Genomic DNA, 23,564 nt, shown 5'->3' with positions numbered 1-23,564 from the left:
TGCAAACGACTCCGGAATAGAGTTTTGATGGTTCCAATAGCTCTATATGGTGATTTTGAACTTAGAAGTATGTCCGAAAAAATTATTTGGAAGACTGTAGTTAAATTAGGCTTGAAATGGCGAAAATAGGAAATTAAAAATTTGAAAGTTTGACCGGGAGTTAACTTTTTGATATCGGGGTCGAAATCTGATTCTGGTAATTGGAATAGGTCCGTTATGTCATTTATGACTTGTGTGCAAAATTTGAGGTCAATCGGACTTGATTTAATAGGTTTCAGCATCGAATGTAGAAGTTGGAATTCGTTAGTTTTCATTAGGCTTGAATTGGGGTGCGATTCGTGGTTTTAGCATTGTTTGATATGATTTGAGGCCTCGACTAAGTTCGTATAATATTTTGGGACTTATTGGTATATTTGATTGAGGTTCCGGGGGGCCTCGGGTGGATTCCGAATGGTTAACGGATCAAAATCTCGACTTGGAGAAATTTTGGAAAAATTTCCAGTTCTGGTGCAATTACACCTACGATGGAATTGGTCGCAGGTGCCTGACCGCAGAAGCGAGATGTTGATCACAGAAGCGGACTGGAGCAGTATGGGCAGAGGTCGCAGATGCGAGGGAAGTTCCGCATCTGCGATATCGCAGATGCGAAAGAGGCAGCGCAGAAGCGGAAGGGGCATGGCATGAGGGGCTCCGCAGAAGCAGTCCTCATCTCGCAGAACCGAGTCCGCAGAAGCGGATTTAGGACCGCAAAAGCAGAAGTTCCACAGGTGCGGAAGTGTTGACCGCAGAAGCGATCTCACAGAAGCGATTAAAAGGGTCGCAGGTTCAAAAGCACTAGGCAGTGTACAAAAACAGAGGGGTCCGAGATTTCCTCATTCTTAGACATTTCAAACGCGGTTTTGGGCGATTTTTAAGAGAGAATTCACGGAAAATCTTGAGGTAAGTCACTTGTGATCATTGTGAGTCAATAATATTGAATTATCATTGAGTATTTCGACTAGATTACGTATTTTTTGAGGTGAAATTCGAGGATTTGGGTCTAGGGATTTCAAAATAAAAATTTAAGATTTGGAAGTCGAGTTGATGTCATAATTTGGTAAATTTGGATGGTTGGACTCGTAGTTGAATGGGTGTTCATATTTTATAATTTTTGTCGGGTTTCGAGACGTGGGCTCCACTGACGAGTTTTGAGTTGAATTCCGGATTTTGTTGAAAAATTAGTATTTTCATAAGGAGCTGATTCCTATAATTTGTGTTGACTGTATCGAATTAATTGTGACTAGATTCGAGGCATTCAGAGGCCGATTTGCGAGGCAAAGGCATATTGGAATAAAGAACTTGTACGATTTGAGGTAAGTAACACTTCTAAACTTGGTTCTGAGGGTATGGATCCCTGAATTTCGTGTTATATGAATTGTTTGGAGGTGACTCACATGTTAGGTGGCAGGCGTGTGGGCGGGCATCATAGAAATCGTGACTTAATTGATTCCGTGGAGTTGCATAATCAAATAATTATATCATTATCCATATATCCTCCACGTGTTAGAAAAAATTGAGTTGAGACTCATGTTAAAGATCATGTTTAGGCTACGTGCCGATATTTTTTGGGACCTACAGAGGTCTTATTGCTATTGAATTACTTGTTTAAATTTACAATTTTGTACTCAGTCACATCTATCATTTGCATATCATATCTCAGTCTCTATTGTCATTCATTGATACATCGTATCTTCATGTCAGGTTGATTGTCATGTCATTGAGAGCCCGGGAGACTGGAGATTTTGAGTGATATTTATGGGATCGGGCTGTACGCCGCAACATATTTTATTATTTATGCTTGGATTTGGCTATTATAGCGCTTCGGCTGAAGGAGCCCCTCTGGAGTCTTTACCCCCACAGTGAGCGCAATTGATTTATATCGAGGGATGGATCTTCCCCGAAGCATTTATATTGAGGGATGGATCTTCCCTGGGCATGGATCTTGCCCCAAGCATTTACATTGAGGGATGGATCTTCCCTGGGCATGGATCTTGCCCGAAGCATTTATATTGAGGGATGGATCTTCCCTAGACATGGATCTTGTCCGAATCATTTATATTTGGGAATGGATCTTCCCTGGGCTAGATTGGCCTTATACAGTATTGGATGACTGACTGTCAGTTTATATATATATATATATATATATATATATATATATATATATATATATATATATATATATATATATAATGAGATGGATCTTCCCTGGGCTGGATTGGCCATATACATTATTAAGTGATTGATTATTTTGAGAGTGTGAGTATACGAGGTTTCCACTGAGGTGCATCACATTCAGCATGTACTTTGGCATGTAGATATAGAGATGTCATATTCCTCATATCATTCAGAATTGCTCTATTTTGCTTGTACTGAGTTTAACTGTTGAACTTGAAAGCATGCCTACATTTCTGCACTGTTATTTTTATACTGGATTGTACCTGTTGAGCTCGTCACTACTTTTAGCCCAAAGCTTAGTCTTGTTACTTATTGAGTACATGGGGTCGGTTGTACTCATACTATACTCTATACTTTGTGTGCAGATCCAGGTACTTCCGGATACGGCGGCTACTAGATTTCATAGTTTTATTTGTTGGAAACTGTCGAGGTAGTTGTTTGGCGTCCGAAAACCTTGTCTCTCTTTCTTTTCAGTTGTATGTACTGTTCTATATTTTCAGACAGTGTTTTATTAGTCAGACTATGTTATCATTTAGATGCTCATGTACTCAGTGACACCGGATTTTGGGAGCGTATTTATGTCAGTATTTGTGGGATTTTCTATTAAATTTAAATAATATGTTTTCGAACTTAAAGAAATTTTTGGTTTATTGAGGTTATCGGCTTGCCTAGTATTAAGATAGGTGCCATCACAACAGGTATGGTTTTGGGTTGTGACAAGTTGGTATCAGAGCCTTGGTTACATACGTCTCATGAGTCATGAGCAGGTTTAGTAGAGTCTTGCGGATCAGTACAAAGACGTCTGTACTTACCTTCGAGAGGCTGTCGAACCCTTAGGAAAATTTTACTTTCTTGTATTCTGTCGTGCGAATTTGTTGATTTTGGAAATTGAATTTCTGTTATTCTATTCTCTCACAGATGATGAGGACACATACTACTGGATCGGACGGCCAGCCACCAGTGCCACCAGTTAGGTCCACGAGAGGCCCGGGCCGTGGTAGAGGCCGAGGTCGTGGTAGAGGTCGAGGTATAGCTCGTATTGCAGTTGGAGCAGCACCTGTAGAACCACCAGTTGCTCCAGCTCAGGAGCAGGTTCCAGATATAGTTGAGCTGGCGGGGCCAGCTCAAGCACCAACTATGCCTATTGTGATCCATGCCCTTAGGAGGCTTTATCACAGATATTGACTATTTGCACTATCATTGCTCAGGTGGTTTTGGCTCAGGCCGCACCTGCCACTTCTCAGGCCGGGGGAGGTACTCATACCCCTATCGCCCGTACTCCAGAGCAGGTAGTGCAGGGACTTCAGATATCGGGGGCACTACCAGTCCAGCCGGTTGCAGCTGCTTATGCCTAAGTGGGTCCTATTATGAATGATGAGGAGCAGAAGAGACTAGAGAGGTTTGGGAGACTCCATCCTCTATCTTTCAGTGGAACTAAGTCAGAGGATGCTCAGGATTTCTTGGACAAATGCCAGCAGATTCTTCATATAACGGGTATTCTGGAGACCAGTGGGGTCTCATTTACTACTTTTCAACTGACCGGGGCAGCCTTCAGATGGTGGGAGACTTACGAGAGTAACAGATAAGTTGGTGCGGCACCACTTTCATGGCATGAGATCTCCGTATTATTCCTGGAGAAGTATGTGCCACAGACCCGCAGAGAGGAACTGCGCAGGCAGTTCGAGCATTTACGTCAGGAGGACCTGTCCGTGACCCAGTATGAGATGCAGTTTTCAGTTTTGGCTTGTCATACAGTTTGGTTGGTTCCCACTGAGAGAGAGAAGATCAGGAGGTTCATTAATGGCCTCAACCATCAGTTCTATTTTGTTATGACTCTGGGAAATGTAGCAGGTGCTAAATTCGACGAGGTGGTTGATAGTGTTCGACGGTTAGAGATGGTCCATATTCAGGAGTGTGAGGAGAGGGAGGCCAAGAGGTCTCATGGTCCGGGTAATTCCAGCGGTGTTCCTTCTGGGGGACAGGTCTATCACAGCAGGGATCGTCCTTATAGGCCCGCTCAGATGGCTCGTTCAACTCATCGTGGCGCATCAGCTAACCATGGTTCATGTAGTGCTCGATCGAGTCAGTCTTCTCTTAGTGCACTTCTAGCTTAGAGTTCATTTCGTGCACCATCAGTTTAAGGTTCATCTGTACCAGGTTCTTCTGGTAGTTATTTTGGTTCTCGGGGTCCACTTCAGTACTTTCCGACATTTTTAGAGAAGGGTTGTCTTGAGTGTGGAGATTTGGGTCACATAAAGAGATATTGCCCCGCCTTACGGGAGGTTCAGCTCAGTAGAGGAGTCAAATTACGACTTCAGCACCAGTTGCTTCACCACTCGCCTAGCTAGCTCGGGGTGGGGCTCAGTCAACCAGAGATCGCCCAAGAGGGGGAGGCCGATCAGGTGGCGGTCAGGCCCGATTCTATGCTATTCCTGCCATGCCAGATGTCGTTGCTTCAGATGCAGTGATCACAAGTATTGTCTCAGTGTGCCACAGGGAAGCTTCTATATTATTTGACCCTAGTTCCACATATTTGTATGTATCATCATATTTTGTTCGTTATCGGGATATGCCCCATGAGTCCTTAGTCTCATCTGTTTATGTATCCACGCCTGTGGGCGATACTATTATTGTGGACCATGTGTATCGATCGTGTGTGGTAATTATTGGGGGACTGGAGACTAGAGTTGATCTCTTATTGCTTAGTATGGTTGATTTTGATATAATCTTGGGTATGGGTTGGTTATCTCCATGTCATGCTATTCTGGACTGTCACACAAAAGCCATGACGTTGGCGATACCGAGATTGCCGAAGGTCGAGTGGAGAGGTTCTCTAGATTATATTCTCAGCTAGGTAATTTCTTACTTGAAGGCCCAACGGATGGTTGGGAAGGGGTGGTTGCCATATTTGGCCTTTGTGATAGTTGTTGATGTAGACACTCCTACTATTGATTCTGTACCGGTAGTGCAAGATTTTCTGGATATATTTCCTGCAGACCTGCCGGGTATGCCATCCGATAGGGATATTGATTTCGGTATTGACTTGGTGTCGGGCACCCAGTCCATTTCTATTCCTCTGTATCGTATGGCACCAGCTGAATTGAAAGAATGGAAAGAGCAACTTTAGGAACTTCTTGATAAGGGGTTTATTAGGCCTAGTGTGTCACCTTGGGGTGCACCAGTTCTATTTGTGAAAAAAAAACGGTACTATGCGGATGTGTATCGACTACAGGTAGTTGAACAAAGTTACAATCAAGAACAAGTATCATTTGCCACATATTGATGATTTATTTGACTAGCTTCAGGGAGCGATGGTGTTCTCTAAAATTGATTTGAGGTCTGGGTATCACCAGTTAAAAATTCGGGATTCGGATATTCTAAAGACGGAATTTAGGACCCACTATGGTCACTATGAATTTATCGTGATGTCTTTGGGGCTGACCAATGCCCCAACATCATTCATACACTTGATGAGCAATATATTCCAGCCATATCTTGATTCATTTGTCATAGTATTTATTGATGATATTCTGGTGTACTCACGTAGCCAGGAGGAGCATACACAACATTTGAGTATTGTACTACACAGGCTGAGAGAGGAGAAACTTTATGCCAAATTCTCTAAGTGTGAGGTCTGGCTTAGTTCGGTGGCATTCTTAGGACACATAGTGTCCAGTGAGGGAATTAAGGTGGATCCGAAGAAGACAGAGGTAGTTCAGAGTTGGCCCAGGCCATCTTCAGCTACCGAGATTCGGAGTTTTTTCGACTTGGCCGGCTATTATCATCGCTTTGTGGAGGGCTTCTCGTCTATTGCGGTGCCTATGACTAAATTGACCCAGAAAGGTGCTCCATTCAGGTGGTCGGATGAGTATGAGGAGAGCTTTCAGAAGATCAAGACTGCCTTGACCACAACTTTAGTTCTAGTTTTACCTTCAGCTTCAGGCTCTTATACAGTGTATTGTGATGCTTCTCGGATCGGTATTAGGTGTGTCTTAATGAAGGAGGGTTGAGTGATTGCTTATGCTTCGCGCCAGTTGAAGCCTCGCGAAAAGAACTACCCTGTTCATGATTTAGAATTGATAGCCATCATTCATGCATTGAAGATTTGGAGGCACTATCTCTATGGTATGTCTTGTGAGGTATTTACAGATCATTGGAATCTCCAGCACTTGTTCAAACAGAAGGATCTTAATTTGAGGCAGCGGTGATGTCTGGACCAGCTAAAGGACTATGATATTACTATTCTGTATCATCTTGGGAAGGCCAATGTGGTGGCCGATGCCTTGAGTAGAAAGACTGTGAGTATAGGTAGCCTTGCATTCATTCCTGTTAGTGAGAGACATCTTGCAGTTGATGTTCAGGCCTTGGCCAATCAGTTTGTGAGATTAGATATTTCGGAGCTCAGTCGGGGTTCTAGCTTGTATGGTTTCCCAGTTTTCCTTATATGACCGCATCAGGGAGCGCTAGTATGATGATCCCCATTTTCTTGTCCTGAAGGACACAGTCCAACACGGCGATGCCAAAGATGTTACTATTGGAAATGATGGGATTTTGAGAATGCATGGTCGGATTTGTGCACCAAATATAGATGGATTGCGTGAGTTGATTCTTGGAGAAGCCTACAATTTGCGGTATTCCATTTATCCGGGTGTCGTAAAGATATATCAGGACCTGAGAAAACAGTATTGGTGGAGAATAATGAAGAAAGATATAGTGGGGTTTGTAGCTCGGTGTTTAAATTATCAGCAGGTGAAGTACGAGTATCAGAGACCTGGCGGATTGCTTCAGAGACTTGAAATTCCAAAGTGGAAGTGGGAGCGTATTACCATGGACTTCGTAGTTATACTCCCACGGACTTTGAGGAAGTTTGATACTGTTTGGGTGATTGTTGATCGGTTAACCAAGTCCGCACATTTTATTCTAGTTGGTACTTCTTATTCTTTGGAGCGGTTGGCTAAGATTTATATCCGCGAGATTGTTCGCCTTCACGTTGTGCCAGTGTCCATCATTTCAGATCGGGGCACAAAGTTTATGTCACAATTTTGGAGAGCAGTGTAGCGAGAGTTAGGCACACAGGTTCAGTTGAGTACAACATTTCACCCTCAGATGGATGGCCAGTCCGAGCACACTATTCAGATATTGAAAAAATGCTACGCGCTTTTGTTATAGATTTTGGGGGTTCTTGGAATCAGTTTCTGTCACTTGCAGAGTTTGCCTACAATAACAGCTACCAATCAAGCATTCAGATGGCTCCGTATGAGGCTTTGTATGGGAGAAGATGTCGGTCTCCGGTGGGTTGATTTGAGCCGGGTGAGGCTAGGCTATTGGGTACTGATTTAGTTCAGGATGCTTTGGAGAAGGTCAAATTGATTCAGGATCGACTTCGCACGACGCAGTCTAGACAGAAGAGTTATGCCGACCGGAAGATTCGCAATGTTGCTTACATGGTAGGAGAGAAGGTACTACTCTGAGTTTCGCCTATGAAGGGTGTTATGAGGTTCGGGAAGAAGGGCAAGTTGAGTCCTAGGTATATTGGGCTTTTTGAAATACTTAAGAAGATTGGAGAGGTGGCTTATAAAAATGCATTGCCGCCTAGTCTATCGGGTATTCATCCAGTGTTTTATGTATCCATGCTCCGAAGTATGTCAGAGATCTGTCTCATGTTTTGGATTTCAGTACAGTGCAGTTGGATGGTAATTTGACTTATGATGTGGAGCCGGTGGCCATTTTGGACCGGCAGGTTCGAAAGTTGAGATCAAAAAACATAGCTTCAGTGAAAGTAAAGTGGAGAGGCCAGCCAGTCGGGGAAGCTACTTGGGAGACTGAGCGGGAGATGCGGAGCAAATATCCACACCTATTTGAGGCTCCAAGTATGATTCTAAACCTGTTCGAGGACGAACGTTTGTTTAAGAGGGGGAGAATGTAACGACCCAGCCGATCATTTTGAGTATTACAACTTTGTTCCCCCATTTACTGCTTATCATGTGTTCAATTATAATTATGTAACTTGTTGGGGAGGTTTTAGAATGAATTAGAACACTTAGTTTCGAGATTTAAAGCTTAAGTTGAAATAGTTGACCGATGTGTAAATGACTTTGCAATGGAGTTTTGATAATTTAAATAGCTCTGTATGGTAATTTTGGACTTAGGAGTGTGTCCGTAAAATTATTTGGAAGTCCGTAGTTGATTTTGGCTTGAAATGGCGAAATTAGAAAATGGAATATTTGGAAGTTTGACCAGGAGCTGACTTTTTAATATCGGGGTCGGAATCCAGTTCTGAACATTGGAATAGGTCCGTTATGTCATTTATGACTTGTGTAAAAAATTTGAGGTCAATCGGACTTGATTTGATAGGTTTCGGCATCGAATGTAGAAGTTGGAATTTGTTAGTTTTCATTAGGCTTGAATAGGGGTGCGATTCGTGGTTTTAGCATTGTTTGATGTGATTTGAGGCTTCAACTAAGTTCGTATGATGTTTTAGAACTTGTTGGTATATTTTGTTGAGGTCTTGGGGACTTCGGGTGAGTTTCAGATAGTTAACGGATCAAAACATGGACTTAGAACAAAGTGGGAAGTTGCTACCTACTGATGCAATCGCACCTGCAGAACTTTTCTCGCAAGTGCGAGCTCGCAGAAGCGAGCTTGGCAAGCACAGATGCGGGCAGTGTGCTGGCAAGGCAGTGGTCACAGGTACGAGAAAATTTCTGCACCTGCGAGACCGCATATGCGGAAGGGGTGTCGCAGAAGCGCAAGGTCCACAGAAGTGGACAACTTCTTCGCAGAAGCAGACTCTTGTCCACAGAAGCAAAAAGGGCGCAGAAGCGGAAGAAAGACCGCAGAAGCAGTTGCGCAGAAGTGGTTAAAAATTCCGCTGAAGCGAAACCTCTGGGCAGTGTACAAAAATAGAGGGGTCCGAGATTTTCTCATTTTTGGACATTTTTAACACGGGTTGAGGCGATTTTTCAGAGATAATTCACGAGAAATATTGAGGTAAGTCACTTGTGATCATTGTTAGTCAATAATATTGAATTATCATCGAGTATGCCGACTAGATTACGTATCTTTGGGGTAAAGTTCGAGGATTTGGACCTAGAGATTTAAAAATAAGATTTGAGGATTTGAAGGTCGAGTTGATGTCGAAATTTGGTAAATTTGGTATGGTTGGACTCGTGGTTGAATGTACGTTCATAGTTTGTAACTTTTTTCGGGTTCTGAGATGTAGGCTCCACTGACGATTTTTGAGTTGAATTTTGGATTTTTGTTGGAAAATTAATATTTTTATATGGAATTAATTCCTATAATTTGTGTTGACTACATCAAATTAATTGTGACTAGATTCGAGGCGTTCAGAGGCCGATTCGCGAGGCAAATGCATATTGGAATAAAGAACTTGCACGGTTTGAGGTAAGTAACACCTCTAAACTTGGTTTTGAAGGTATGAATCCCTGAATTTCGTGTTATATGAATTGTTTGGAGGTGACGCACATGCTAGGTGATGGCGTATGGGCGTGCACCATAGGAATTGTGACTTAATTCATTCCGTGGAGTTGCATAATCAAATAATCATGTCATTGTCCACATATCTCCCACGTGTTAGAGGAAATTGAGCTAAGACTCATGTCAAAGATCATGTTTAGGCTACGTGCCGATATATTTAGGACCCACAGAGGTCTTAATGCTATTGAATTATTTGTTTAAATTTAAAATTTTGTACTTAGTCACATCTATCATTTGCATATCATATCTCAGTCTCTGTTGTCATTCATTGATACATCATATCATCATGTCACGTTGATTTTTGGGTCATTGAGAGCCCGAGAGACTGGAGATTTTGAGTGATATTTATGGGATCGGGATGCACGCCGCATCATGTTTTATTATTTATGCCTGGATTTGGCTATTATAGCGCTTGGGCTAAAGGAGTCCCTCCGGAGTCTGCACCCGCTACAGTGAGCGCGGTTGATTTATATTGTGGGGTGGATCTTCTCTGGGCATGGATCTTGCGCGAAGCATTTATATTGAGGGATGGACCTTCCCTGAGCATGGATCTTGCCCGAAGCATTTACATTGAGGGATGGATCTTCGCTGGGCATGGATCTTTCCCGAAGCATTTATATTGAAGGGTGGATCTTCCCTAGACATGTATCTTGTCCGAATCATTTATATTTGGGCATGGATCTTTCCCTAGACTGGATTGGCTTTATACAGTACTGAGTGACTGACTGTCAGTTGATGTATATATATATGGGATGGATCTTCCCTGGGCTGGATTGGCCATATACAGTACTGAGTGATTGATTATTTTGAGAGTGTGAGTACACGAGGTTTCCACTGAGGTTCATCACATTCAGCATGTACATTGGCATGTAGATATAGAGATGTCATATTCCTCATATCATTCAGAATTGATCTATTTTATTTGTACAGAGTTTAACTGTTGAACTTGAAAGAATGCCTACATTTCTGTACTGTTATTTCTATACTGGACTGTACCTGTTGAGCTCGTCACTATTTTCAGCCTAAAGGTTAGTCTTGTTACTTATTGAGTACATGGAGTCAGTTATACTCATACTATACTCTGCACTTCATGTGGAGATCTAGGTACTTCGAGATATGGCGGCTGCTAGATTTCGGAGTTTTATCTGTTGGAGACTGTCGAGGTAGCTGCTTGGCATCCGCAGACCTTGTCTCTCTTTCCTTTCAGTTGTATGTACTATTCTATATTTGCAGACAATGTTTTATTAGTCAGACTATGTTATCATTTAGATGCTCATGTACTTGTGAGCACCTAATATTTAACTATATTTAAAAATTTTCCGACTTGTTTTTAGTATTTTAAATAGTTTTAAGTTTAATTTTGATATTTTAACTTTTATATTATTTTTTTCAGTAGGCTTTATTAGAGAATATGTAATATTTTTAACAAAGTCTATTACGTAGAGGGCAGAAGAATTTATTTGAATCACGAACCAAATCTAATAAAATTACTTCCTACCTTCCCTACACTATTTTTTTGTCTCATCACCCACTTACTACACTATTCACGTGTCATATCCCACTCCTCTTTCACTATTTTCTTGTCCCATCACCCACCTACTACACTATACACGTGTCACTATTCCTTGACCCATCGTTCATTTTCAACACTACTCTTCTCGTCTTTTCTTAATATATGTACACACACAAGAGGAGAAAAACAGATCTGAAAATACACAAGATAGAGAGAGACGGAAGAGAGCAAAAGAAAAATCCTAGCACTTACTTCTTCTTCCCCCAGTCAGCCTCCTCCATGAAACTTCACCCAAAAAATTCATTAAAAAGCTCAACCAAATAGCACCAGTTTCAGCCATGAAACTCACCAAAAACACCATGAAAAACACCATCTAAACTTTATAAAAACCAGCTAAAAATTACCTTTAAACCAGCCCCCTCCCCCCCCCCCAAAAAAAGCAATGAAAATCAGTCCCAAACCCAGCTAAAAAACCTCCCAAAGCAGCCCCAAAAACACGACAAAAATCCAGCTAAGAACCCAGCTGAAAATCAGTCCAAACACACCTCACAAAACAGCTCCATAACTACCGAGTGCTAGTATCAGAGTTTTGGAGTTTCGAGGTTACAGATTGTTGGTTCTGTTTGTGATTCGAGAGGTCCATCGAGGTTGCCTCCATCAAAGGTTTACGGTCGTGGTCTTTGTTCTCGGTTGGATGGTTGAGTTACAGAAGTGTAAAGTTTGATCTAGTCAATATAAAGGTCTATTTCCAATCCAATCTTTTATTTGTTTGCATTATGAATGTTTAAGTTAAATGATATTCTTGTTAGTATGTAGTTGCAAGTGTGTTAAAGTAATATATATATATATATATATATATATATATATATATATATATATATATATATATATATATATATATATATATATATATATATATATATATATTTCCAATCCAATCTTTTATTTGTTTGCATTATGAATGTTTAAGTTAAATGATATTCTTGTTAGTATGTAGTTGCAAGTGTGTTAAAGTAATATATATATATATATATATATATATATATATATATATATATATATATATATATATATATATATATATATTATTATTTGTATTAATCGGATATCATATGTATAAATAGAATAATATTATTTTCTTTATTAGATCTAAAAAGGGAAACAACGATTTGAAATTTGTTAGAGTTAAAAGGACGTAAAGGCTAGTTGCTATAGAACTTGGGCCAAATAAATGGGCTACTAGTATTGGAAATCTGATATAAGCTTGGGATAAGAATGAAGTTTTTGGTTGAAATAAGTCACATTGCACCTTGGTTATTTAGTTAAACGTTGACTTGTTTCTTCAATAATCAAGAGCTCCGAATTACTCAAAAATACTAGTATGCCTTTAGGCACGTTCTCGTAACAAATATGTCATTGTGATTATGTATGCATTCGTGTGACATAATTATGATTTTAAAAAATAAATCAAAGTACGCGTTCGCGCAACGTTGTCCAAAACAATCTTAATATAATAAAATGCTATTAACTGTTACACATACGCGTGACATGATTTTGGCACAATAAAAAAACGGATTCACACACGTGATTCGTTTCAAAGATAATTCCATATTTTAATAATAAAAGCGGACATAGGCAAACATAAAAATCAAATAAAGCACAGTTTATCCAAAAAAAATTTAATTCAAGCCAAGTTTAAGTCAATAAAACGACCGTGCTAGAACCACAGAACTCAGGGAATGCCTTACACCTTCTCCCCGGTCAACATAATTTCTTATCCGAAATTTATTTTTGCAGACCAATAATAAATGAGTCAAACTTTCCTTTGACTAGGGATTCAAATAAAAGGTGACTTGGAACACCAAAAATCAATTCCAAGTGGTCACTCTGAATAACAAAATAATCCCTATTTCAAATTTGTCACTTTAATTGGAAAAACTCTTCAACCCACAATCCACACAACATACATATCTTTTGGGGGTAAAAAGGGGTGTGACAGCTCTGGCGACTCTGCTGGGGAACTTACTAGAATTCGAGTTTGTACACGTTGACTTTTATTTGGCTTTATTAATTTTTTATATACTGTGATTTATGTGGGCCTAATGTGCTACTTGTCTACTTTTTACCGCTTTGATATTGTAGAATTGTATATTATAAATTGTCATCTCACGTACCCCCTCTAAGTCTTCTTGAAATTAAAATTGGGCATTTGCTTGACATATCCCGCTTTCTTTGAGATAGCTGAGGTGCTTGTCACCCGATAAAGGATTTTAGTCACACATGTTTTAGGCGGGGAGCACCACCAGCTAAGCCGGAAACCAATGCTACCGGTACGCTGACCCTTCTCGACTCGAGTTGTCCGCTCGAATAAGCCAGTCTAGATACCTTCTTCACTAGGATTTAAACCTAAAAGAACAAACATCATGCTGGATATCCCTAGTAGGTTCGCTTTATTTGCATCACGTGCATTTGACTTAGCGAAACTCGGCACAGGGGCCGAGTCCGTATAAGACAAGTATCCTTTTTTAGACCATCCTGTTTACTTATGTGCTACTTGCTGCATCATTTGGAAGGCTTGCTTGCATTGTGGACTGGTTTTAGAAAATTAGTTGAGCGGAATAGAAAAAAACAAAAAATCATTCCCCTAGTTTTGTACAAATGATTTGTTTTACTATAAATAAATACAAAACAATTTTGAAAACAAAAATCAAAAATGGTCAAAATCTATCAAGTCTTGTACCGAACTACGCGGGTCTGATTCTCACCGGATGTGAGATACGTAGGCAAACCTCATCGGTTTCGGCCCCCAATTTTCAAAAAAAAAAATCCAAAAATATTTTCCTTTTCTTAATTTCTTCTTAGACTTCTTTCCTTAGAAAATCAAAAAAGAAAATTCAAATCCAAAAATATTTTCCTTCTTTTCCGAAGTCTTTCATTCGAAAAAAATAAGAAAAAAAAATTCAAATCAAAATTTAAAATATTTTCTTTCTTCTTTAGAAGTCGTTCTTTAGAAAATTCAAAGGAAAAAATATCAAAATCTAAAAAAAAAATTCTTTTTCTTTAGAAGTCTTTTCTTTCAAAAATTCTCAAAGAACAAATAAAAAAAAATCAAAAAAACTAGCTTATGTACTTTGTTCTCGGTATCCCGAACTACGCAAAGATCTGATTCATGTTTTCACATGATAAGTAGGCAACCCACATCTGGTTCGATCAACCATTTTTAAAAATTCAAAATCCAAAAAAATAAAACTTGATAATAATTGACTCAGCCCATTCTAACGTGTTCTTTGTTTTGAATGGTAAAGAAAGTTTAAGGTGGTCGGTTAGTGATAAGCTGACAACACAAGATCCAAGAAAAAATGACAGCTGACATTGAAGTTGTTACGGGTACTCAAGAGGCTCAGGATCAGAGGGTTCAACAAGAGTCTATCGTGGTTGAGGAAAATAGAGTATGAAGTAGCAAATGACTAAAATGTGTCAAGCATGGGCCAATGGCCAAGGACCGCCTTTTCTTATTCATGGTTTCCCAGAGTTCACATTAATCTCGACTACTACCATTCCAGTCTCATTGTCTGATCAATCTCATCTACCTGGGCTCAGTCTTTATCCCAATTGTACGATGACAGCTGGAACTTCTGTTGCGCGCTCCCAAAGTGTGCCATTGACAACCAATCAGACAACTACTACTGTTATGCCTATCTTCACCATCCCACAGCCGATGGTAGTGCAGAGGAAAACTCATGAGTCACAATTTGCTACCCAGCAAGAACAGTACCACTCTCCTGAGTACCACTTGTACCTATTTGATCTTCCTACAAAAATTGAGAAGCCTGCCCGAAAGATGGCACAAGAAGAAATGACCCAAAGAATGAAAAGCTTAGAACAACAGTTAAAAAACATGCAAGAGTTGGCGGGTCATAAGAGTATTGCCTTCAAGGATCTATGTATGTTCCTCGATGTCCATTTGTCACTTGGTTTCAAGACTCCCAAATTTGAAAAGTATGATGGACATGGAGACCCCATAGCCCACCTGAAAAGGTTTTGCAATCAACTAAGAGGTGCGGGAGGAAAGGAAGAATTACTGATGGCTTATTTTGGGGAAAGCCTTACGGGAGTAGCCTCCGAATGGTTTATGGATCAAGACACATCTCGCTGGTATGTCAGGGATGACATGGCCCAGGACTTTGTCCGACAATTCCAATACAACATCGACATTGCTCCAAACCGCAATTCCCTTTCAAACCTGAAAAAGAAGCCAACTGAAAGTTTCAGGGAATATGGCATTAAATAGAGAGAGAAAGCGAGTAGAGTTAAGCCACCCATGGATGACCACGAGTTAATCAATGTCTTCTTTCAGGCCCAAGATCCTGACTATTTTTAAAATATGATGTCCGCAATAGGCAGACCTTTCTCGGAAGCAATCAAGATTGGTGAAATGATTGAAAATGGCCTCAAGACAGGAAGAATTATAAGTCAAGCAATTCTTAAAGCCACAACTCAGACTGTCCAGATTGGATCTGGTAATTTTAGTGACACAAATGAGAATGATGAAGAGACCATGACGACATCAGGGTCGAGAAGAGGTCCTAGGAGAACATCTCAAAAATGTGGGCAGCCTCATCAAACTTTCTATGATTCCCCTGAGCGTTGCTATCCACTTCAGAATCCATAATACTCTGTTGATCCACCTCAGCATGTCGTCCATAATCCAGAGTCATAAGCCCAGGTACCAACACACCCTAGAAGGCGAGCACCAACATCGCAAAATTCCCATCAGCCTCCACAAAAGTTTCAAGCGTCCAATAACCCACCTCCAAGGCAAAAATATAGCGGGGAGCAGAGGACGAAAGATAATTTTACACCAATAGGGGAGTCCTATACAAGCTTGTTTGAGAAATTAAAATATTATGGCATGATTACATCTATTCGTCCAAATTATGTGGATCCACGTTCAAGAAACTTTGACCCTTCTAAAACCTAATGCCCAGGGGCATAGTGTTGAAAGCTGTCGAGATTTGAAAAGAGAAATAGAAAGGATGGTACAGGAAAAACTAATTGTGGTCCAGGACATTGATGCCATGAATATCATACATGATCCTTTACATGCACATGATGATGCACACTTTTTGGGGATGGTACGTGGTGACATGGAGCATGAGAATCCTCTCGGAAACTTGTTGACTGAAGTTAATGATATTGAAATTGGAGAAGGCCCTGGTGATTGTGATGAGCAAATTTGTGGCTAAATGTCAAGCTCAGCAATTGAAAAGTCATTCCCTCCTCACTATGAAGGAATCTTGGTAGTTTGTTTTGATATTTTTTCTATTATCTGGTTTATTTCAGGGTTGTGATCAAGATTTTATTTGTTTTATTGAGTCAAACCCTTCTATCCCTCTATTTTGTCTATGTGAGTCTTGTCTGTTTGTTCTGTTGCTATTTTCATTATCTGGGTTATTACAGGTTTGTAACTCGGATTTTAGGTTACTTGTTTTGTTGTCAAATCCTTCTATCCTCTATTCAATGAAATACATTTTGTCCTTTTGTATCATTCTATACTTAGTTTTTTTCGCTGCTAGTTTTAGTGACATGGCATGCATGCAAAAATTTTGGCAAGATCTTAGAAAATTGATTTGGTCTTGAATTGAATAACTGAGAAAGATACGCTTGAGGATGAATAGAAAATGGAAGTTTTTTTAAAACAAGCCCGAGTGAAGTTCACGTGGAACTAGAATTGTCATACCTGTAGAGGTTAAGGATCTTCACCTTCAAATCATTATGAAGATCGGGTTTGAGGATGTTGAATCAATTGAAGCTTGGTCAAACATTTTGTATTAGTGGAGGGAAAGTGTCTTTCGACCACGACACATCATGATCAAATGATTTAAAAAATAAAAAAATAAAAAAATATGCACTTTACAAGACCAAAAGGCGAACATGTTCGTCAATGATGTATTTGCGAAGAGGTAATACGTTTTGCACTCTTGAGGCTAGGAGGCTATTCTTTTGCTACCCAAGCACTTTATACCCTTCGTTACCCCCTTTGAGCCTATGTCAATTTCTTTGACCACCCCTCTCTTGAAATCAATTCTAGAGTCAAAAGTCCAAAACAAAAGAGGCAAAAAGGTCCATGTCCCAAGAGTACAACCGGGGCAATTCTTAGAAAGTTAAAAAAAGAAAGAAAAAATAAATATGAAAAAATATAGTTAGGTGAGATGTTTGAACTACGTTTGACTTGATTCCTTAAAAAAAGGATACGTAGGCAGCCTTACGCGGTTCGGTCCCACCAAATAAGAATTTAGAAGAAAAAAAAAACAAATCCAAAAATCCCCAGTATCTGAAACTAGGACAAGACTTTTATTTCACTTTTGAAAAAGTCGATTCCAAGAGTTGTAAGTCTACAACCCCCTCATTTTGAATCTACTTTGAGCCTTATGTCGTCACTTTTTTTCAACCCTATCAAAAAACCTTCCAAATAAAGACCTCTTGATCAGCCTTCAAGAATGCTAAGAGACGCATGCAATGAGCATTAGTTATCACACGACATAGAACACTATCAAGTTGCTCACAGAAGAAAGCAAAAAGAAAAAGGAAAGAAAAAGAAAAAGAAAAAAATGAGAGTCTTACTAATGAAAACCATCACGGGCACTATAAGGCGACAGTAAGTAGAGATAAATAAATGAGACAGAGTTGTTGGTGAAAATTCCTCGGGGCACCACTAGTCGAAAGTGAGTTGTGAAGCTGATGCAAAGGATTGGCACGAAAAAGCCCGACTTCAAAGGTCATAAGAAAGATAAAAGAGAAGATTTGATCAATTTGATAGATCAGGCCGTTAAGTCCAAAATGCATGTCATGATCATTAAGGCTAGTTACCGCAAAAAAAAAGTTTAAAAAAACTTTTCCTTTTGTTCTTCCCAACAGGGGCATTTCTTGTTAATATTGTTTCTGTGCATCATTGTGTCCTTCACTCTGAGTCATTCCTTGTCAAAACAAGCAAGAAAAGATTTCAAAATCTGCTATCACTTTTTCAGTTGCACAAAGTAAATTTGGCTAGCACACTCAGTTGTTACAGTCTACATGCCTTGAGGATTCATGCAAAGGCTCCCCCAAAAGACTCTTGTCAGCCTACTTGGCTAAAGCAAGCAGAGATAACCTCAAGATTAATCAGGGATTCTCTGTAGTACCAAACAAGGACTATGAAGTGTGCACATCGTGCAAAAGGCACTTACTAGTTGTGATTCTCTCTGACAGATAAATTGCTTCAAAAGCAAAGGCCATTCAAGATATCAGAAAAGGTTATCTAAGAAAAGTAATCTCTTTTTTGAGACAAGGCTGATTAAGCCACAAAACACCAATGGCATTAGGAGCGAAATAATCAGGGTTGATGCAGAAAGTAAAGGTCCCTTGAAAGCAACAACAGAGTGTTCCAGCAGTGCAACCAACTACCAATGCAGTCAGTCTTCCAAAGGCTAGATGATCACAAAGCCAAGCTTCCCAAGACTCAAGGCCACAAACTGATCACCACTTTTTAAAACTGATAAAATTTTCTTTGTTTGAAATAGTAACAAAACAGTGCAAGGAAAGTGGTTAAAAAAAAAAAAGAAATAGAAAAGAAGAGAAGAGCCAACAAAGGGAAGTTTCTTAAATCTTTGCCTTTATTTGCCTTGCTAGTGTGCATAAAATCTAGTCATTGCTCTTCATATTTTTTCCTCCTAGGGTAATACATCCTAGTCTGATGGATTTTTCTCCTAATAAGAAATCTTAGTCTGATGAATCTTTCTCCTAAGATAACAAAAAAAAAAAGACCTAGTCTGATGAACTTTCTCCTAAGATAGAAGTCTTAGTCTGATGAATCTTTCTCCTAAGATAAAAAAACCCAGTCTCATAAATTTTCTCCTAGGATAAAATAATAAAAAAAAAACTCTAGTCTAATGAATCTTTCTCCTAGGATAAACGTCTTAGTTTGACGAATTTTTCTCCTAAGATAAATAAAACTCAGTCTGATGAATTTTCTTCTAAATAAAATATATAAAAAAATCCTAGTCTGATGAATCTTTCTCCTATGATAAATGTTTTAGTCTGACGAATATTTCTCCTAAGATAAGAAAACCCAGTCTGATAAATTTTTTCTAGGATAGAAATCTTAGTCTAATGAATCTTTCTCCTAAAAAAATCCTAGCCTAATGAATCTTTCTCCTATGATAGAAATCTTAGTCTGATGAATCTTTCTTCTAAGATAACAAAACAAAGAGACCTAGTCTGATGAACTTTCTTATAGGATCAAAGTCTTAGTCTGATGAATTTATTTCCTAAGATAAGAAAACCTAGTCAGATAAATTTTCTTCTAGGATAGAAATTTTAGTCTGATGAATCTTTCTCCTAGGATAAACATCTTAGTCTGACAAATTTTTCTCCTAAGATAAAAAAATCTAGTCTGATGAATTTTCTCCTAGGATAATTAAAAAAAAACGAAGTCTATTTTTTTTATAAAAAAAAGGGGTCATTTGTTCATGCTCTCAGAAAATAAGCGTTGGGGCAATTTGTTTAAAAGAATGATTTTCTCAAAAAAAAGTCCTTCTTGATTCGTTTTAACATAGGGTACACAATTCTCTAGTCTCTTTTTTCAATATAGGGTCTCCACTCCCTAGTTGATTTTATTTTAGAAATATGGTCTCCATTTCCTAGTCTCCTTTTATAACATAGGGTCTCCACTCCCTAGTTGATTTTTATTTTTAGACATAGGGTCCCCACTCTATAGTCTCCTTTTCAACCTAGTCTTCTTTTCCAACATGGGGTCTCCACTCCCTAGTTGATTTTTTATTTTAGACATAGGGTCTCCACTCCCTAGTCTCCTTTCCAACATAGGGTATCCACTCCCTAGTTTATTTGATCTTAAATGGTACATCACTCCCTGATATCTTCGCCAATATAGGGCATACCATTCCCTGGCCACATTTTTTAAACATAAGCTACACAAATCCTTAGTTGAGGTATTTTTTTGACAATAAAGGAACACCATAAAAAAATAAAAAAAATAAAAAAAATATCATCATGATCTTTTCAGGGTACACCATTCCCGACCTTTTATTGTTTTCAATAAAGAAGTAGTTTAGAATTTTGTTATAATAACTCACGAATTTTCTTGGTGAAAACTGGGGCAGAAAAATTTCATTTATTTGTTTGTTTTGGTATCTGAGCAGGTTTACCTCAAGGCACAGGGTTCGAGATGACCAAAATAAGAAGTCTCAATTCAGAATAAAAGAAAAGAAAAAAGAAATGAATCCAAAATGCAGAAGCAGATGAAATGATGTGGATTGCTCCAGACATGACTGAAGTCACGAGCTATTTTCCGTTTTGATCAGAAGAAGCCTTAGAAGAATGAACTAACACATGTAGCTAGCAAGCATCAAGGTTCAGATCAGAGTCTATGTGAAGAACCAGTCAAGACTCAAAACCAAGTTTCAGAAAACTTATAGATAGGAATCTTGTAACTCATAGCTGATAGGCTTGTTTAGTTTCTTTTGATTTTAATTTTGATGTAATAACAGGACCACGGACCGGAGCCTCGATGAAACCTCACTCGACTCTTGAACTCATTACTCCATCCTTTAACCCACTTGAACTACACGCGACTTGATTTTTCTATAACTCAAGATATGTAGGTTGTCCAAAACCAGGACTCGGTTGCACTCTTGCACTCTCTTCTCTTTTCTTTGTTTCTTCCCTTTTGAATAATGGTATGGTCAAAAATTAATCATACGGCTCACTTTGTCTTTGCCTGAAAACTCTTCATGTTTCCAAGCAAAGAGGGGCATGCTGTGAGCACCTAATTTTTAACTATATTTAAAATTTTCACCACTTTTTTTTAGTATTTAAATAGTTTTAAGTTTAATTTTGATATTTTAACTTTTATATTATTTTTGTTAGTTGGCTTTATTAGAGAATATGTGATATTTTAACAAAGTCTATTACGTAGAGGGCAGAAGAATTTATTTGAATCACGAACCAAATCTAATAAAATTACTTCCTACCTTCCCTACACTATTTCTTTGTCTCATCACCCACTTACTGCACTATTCACGTGTCATATCTCACTCCCCTTTCACTATTTTCTTGTCCCATCACCCACCTACTACACTAGACACGTGTCACTATTCCTTGACCCATCGTTCATTTTCAACACTACTCTTCTCGTCTTTTCTTAATATATGTACACACACAAAAAGAGAAAAACAAATCTGAAAATACACAAGATAGAGAGAGACGGAAGAGAGCAAAAGGAAAATCCTAGCACTTACTTCTTCTTCCCCCAGTCAGCCTCCTCCATGAAACTTCACCCAAAAAATCCATTAAAAAGCTCAACCAAATAGCACTAGTTTTAGCCATGAAACTCACCAAAAACACCATGAAAAACACCATCTAAACTTCATAAAAACCAGCTGAAAATCACCTTTAAACCACCACCCCCCCCTCCCCCCAAAAAAAGCAATGAAAATCAGTCCCAAACCCAGCTAAAAAAGCTCCCAAAGCAGCCCCAAAAACACGACAAAAATCCAGCTAAGAACCCAACTGAAAATCAGTCCAAACACACCTCACAAAACAGCTCCATAACTACCGAGTGTTGTATCGGAGTTTTGGAGTTTCGAGGTTACAGATTGTTGTTTCTGTTTGTGGTTCGAGAGGTCCATCGAGGTTGCCTCCATCAAAGGTTTACGGTCGTGGTCTTTGTTCTCGGTTGGATGGTTGAGTTACAGAAGTGTAAAGTTTGATCTAGTCAATATAAAGGTCCATTTCCAATCCAATCTTTTATTTATTTGCATTATGAATGTTTAAGTTAAATGATATTCTTGTTATTATGTAGTTGCAAGTGTGTTAAAGTAATGAATATATATATATATATATATATATATATATATATATATATATATATATATATATATATATATATATATATTATTTGTATTACTCGGATATCATATGTATAAATAGAATAATATTATTTCCTTTATTAGATCTAAAAAGGGAAACAACGATTTGAAATTTGTTAGAGTTAAAGGACGTAAATGCTAGTTGCTATAGAATTTGGGCCAAATAAATGGGCTACTAGCATTGGAAATCTGATATAAGCTTGGGATAAGAATGAGGTTTTTGGTTGAATCAAGTCACATTGCACCTTGGTTATTTAGTTAAACGCTGACTTGTTTCTTCAATAATCAACAGCTCTGAATTACTCAAAAATACTAGTATGCCTTTAGGCATGTTCTCGAAACAAATATGTCATTGTGATTATGTATGCGCTCGTGTGACATAATTATGGTTTTCAAAAATAAATCAAGGTACGCGTTCGCGCAACGTTATCCAAAATAATCTTAATATAATAAAATGCTATTAATTATTTGCACGTACGCGTGACATGATTTTGGCACAATAAAAAAACGGATTCACACACGTGATTCCTTTGAAAGATAATTCCATATTTTAATAATAAAAGAGGACATATGCAATCCTAAAAATCAAATAAAGCACAGTTTATCCAAAAAAAAATTAATTCAAGCCAAGTTTAGCGGCCGTGCTAGAACCACGGGACTCGGGGAATGCCTTACACCTTCTCCCCGGTCAATAGAATTTCTTATCCGGACTTTATTTTTGCAGACCAATAATAAAAGAGTCAAACCTTCCTTTGACTAGTGATTCAAATAAAAGATGACTTGGAACACCAAAAATCAATTCCAAGTGGCGACTCTGAATAACAAAATAATCCATATTTCAAAACTGTCACTTTAATTGAAAAAACTCTTCAACCCACAATTCACACAACACACATATCTTTTGGGGGTAAAAAGGGGTGTGACAGTACTCAGTGACACCGGGTTTTGGAAGCGTATTTATGTGAGTATTTGTGGGGGTTTTTATTAAATTTAAATAATATATTTTTGAACTTAAAGAAATTTGTGGTTTATTGAGGTTATCGGCTTGCCTAGTATTAATGTAGGCGCCATCACGACAGGTGTGATTTTGGGTCGTGACAGATTACCTAAAAGACATCACCAATGCATGTTAATTTTTTTCCTTTTATTTTTAAAGAGTTTTGATTTAGCTTTAGGTATAAATTTCTAGAAATCAGAATTATTGTTAATGTTAATTTTAAAAATAAATTAATCTACATCCATAATATGTAAAATTATAATTGTCACGACCCAATTTCACCTATAGGTCGTGATGGCGCCCAACACTACAGCTAGGTAAGCCAACTTAATAAATTAAGCATATATTGACAAAATTTAAAACCAAAAAAACAATAAAAACATCAAATTCTACCAATGTGTGTGCCAAGACCTAGTGT

The 23,564-nt window shown here is 38.6% G+C and overlaps 1 protein-coding gene across 1 annotated transcript; it reads left to right on the top strand.

Annotated features, from left to right (window-relative positions):
• The first annotated feature begins 14,696 nt into the window (after positions 1-14,696).
• Positions 14,697-15,515, top strand: LOC117279553 (uncharacterized). The gene has a single exon (XM_070192889.1). The coding sequence runs from the start codon at positions 14,697-14,699 to the stop codon at positions 15,513-15,515; it is 819 nt and encodes a 272-aa protein (XP_070048990.1).
• Positions 15,516-23,564: the final 8,049 nt, after the last annotated feature.

Source organism: Nicotiana tomentosiformis, chromosome 2 (genome assembly GCF_000390325.3).
Source record: "Nicotiana tomentosiformis chromosome 2, ASM39032v3, whole genome shotgun sequence".
In the NCBI taxonomy this organism is placed as follows: Eukaryota; Viridiplantae; Streptophyta; class Magnoliopsida; order Solanales; family Solanaceae; genus Nicotiana; species Nicotiana tomentosiformis.
Note: the sequence above shows the minus strand (reverse complement) of the source record. Positions and strands in the feature narration are given on the sequence as shown.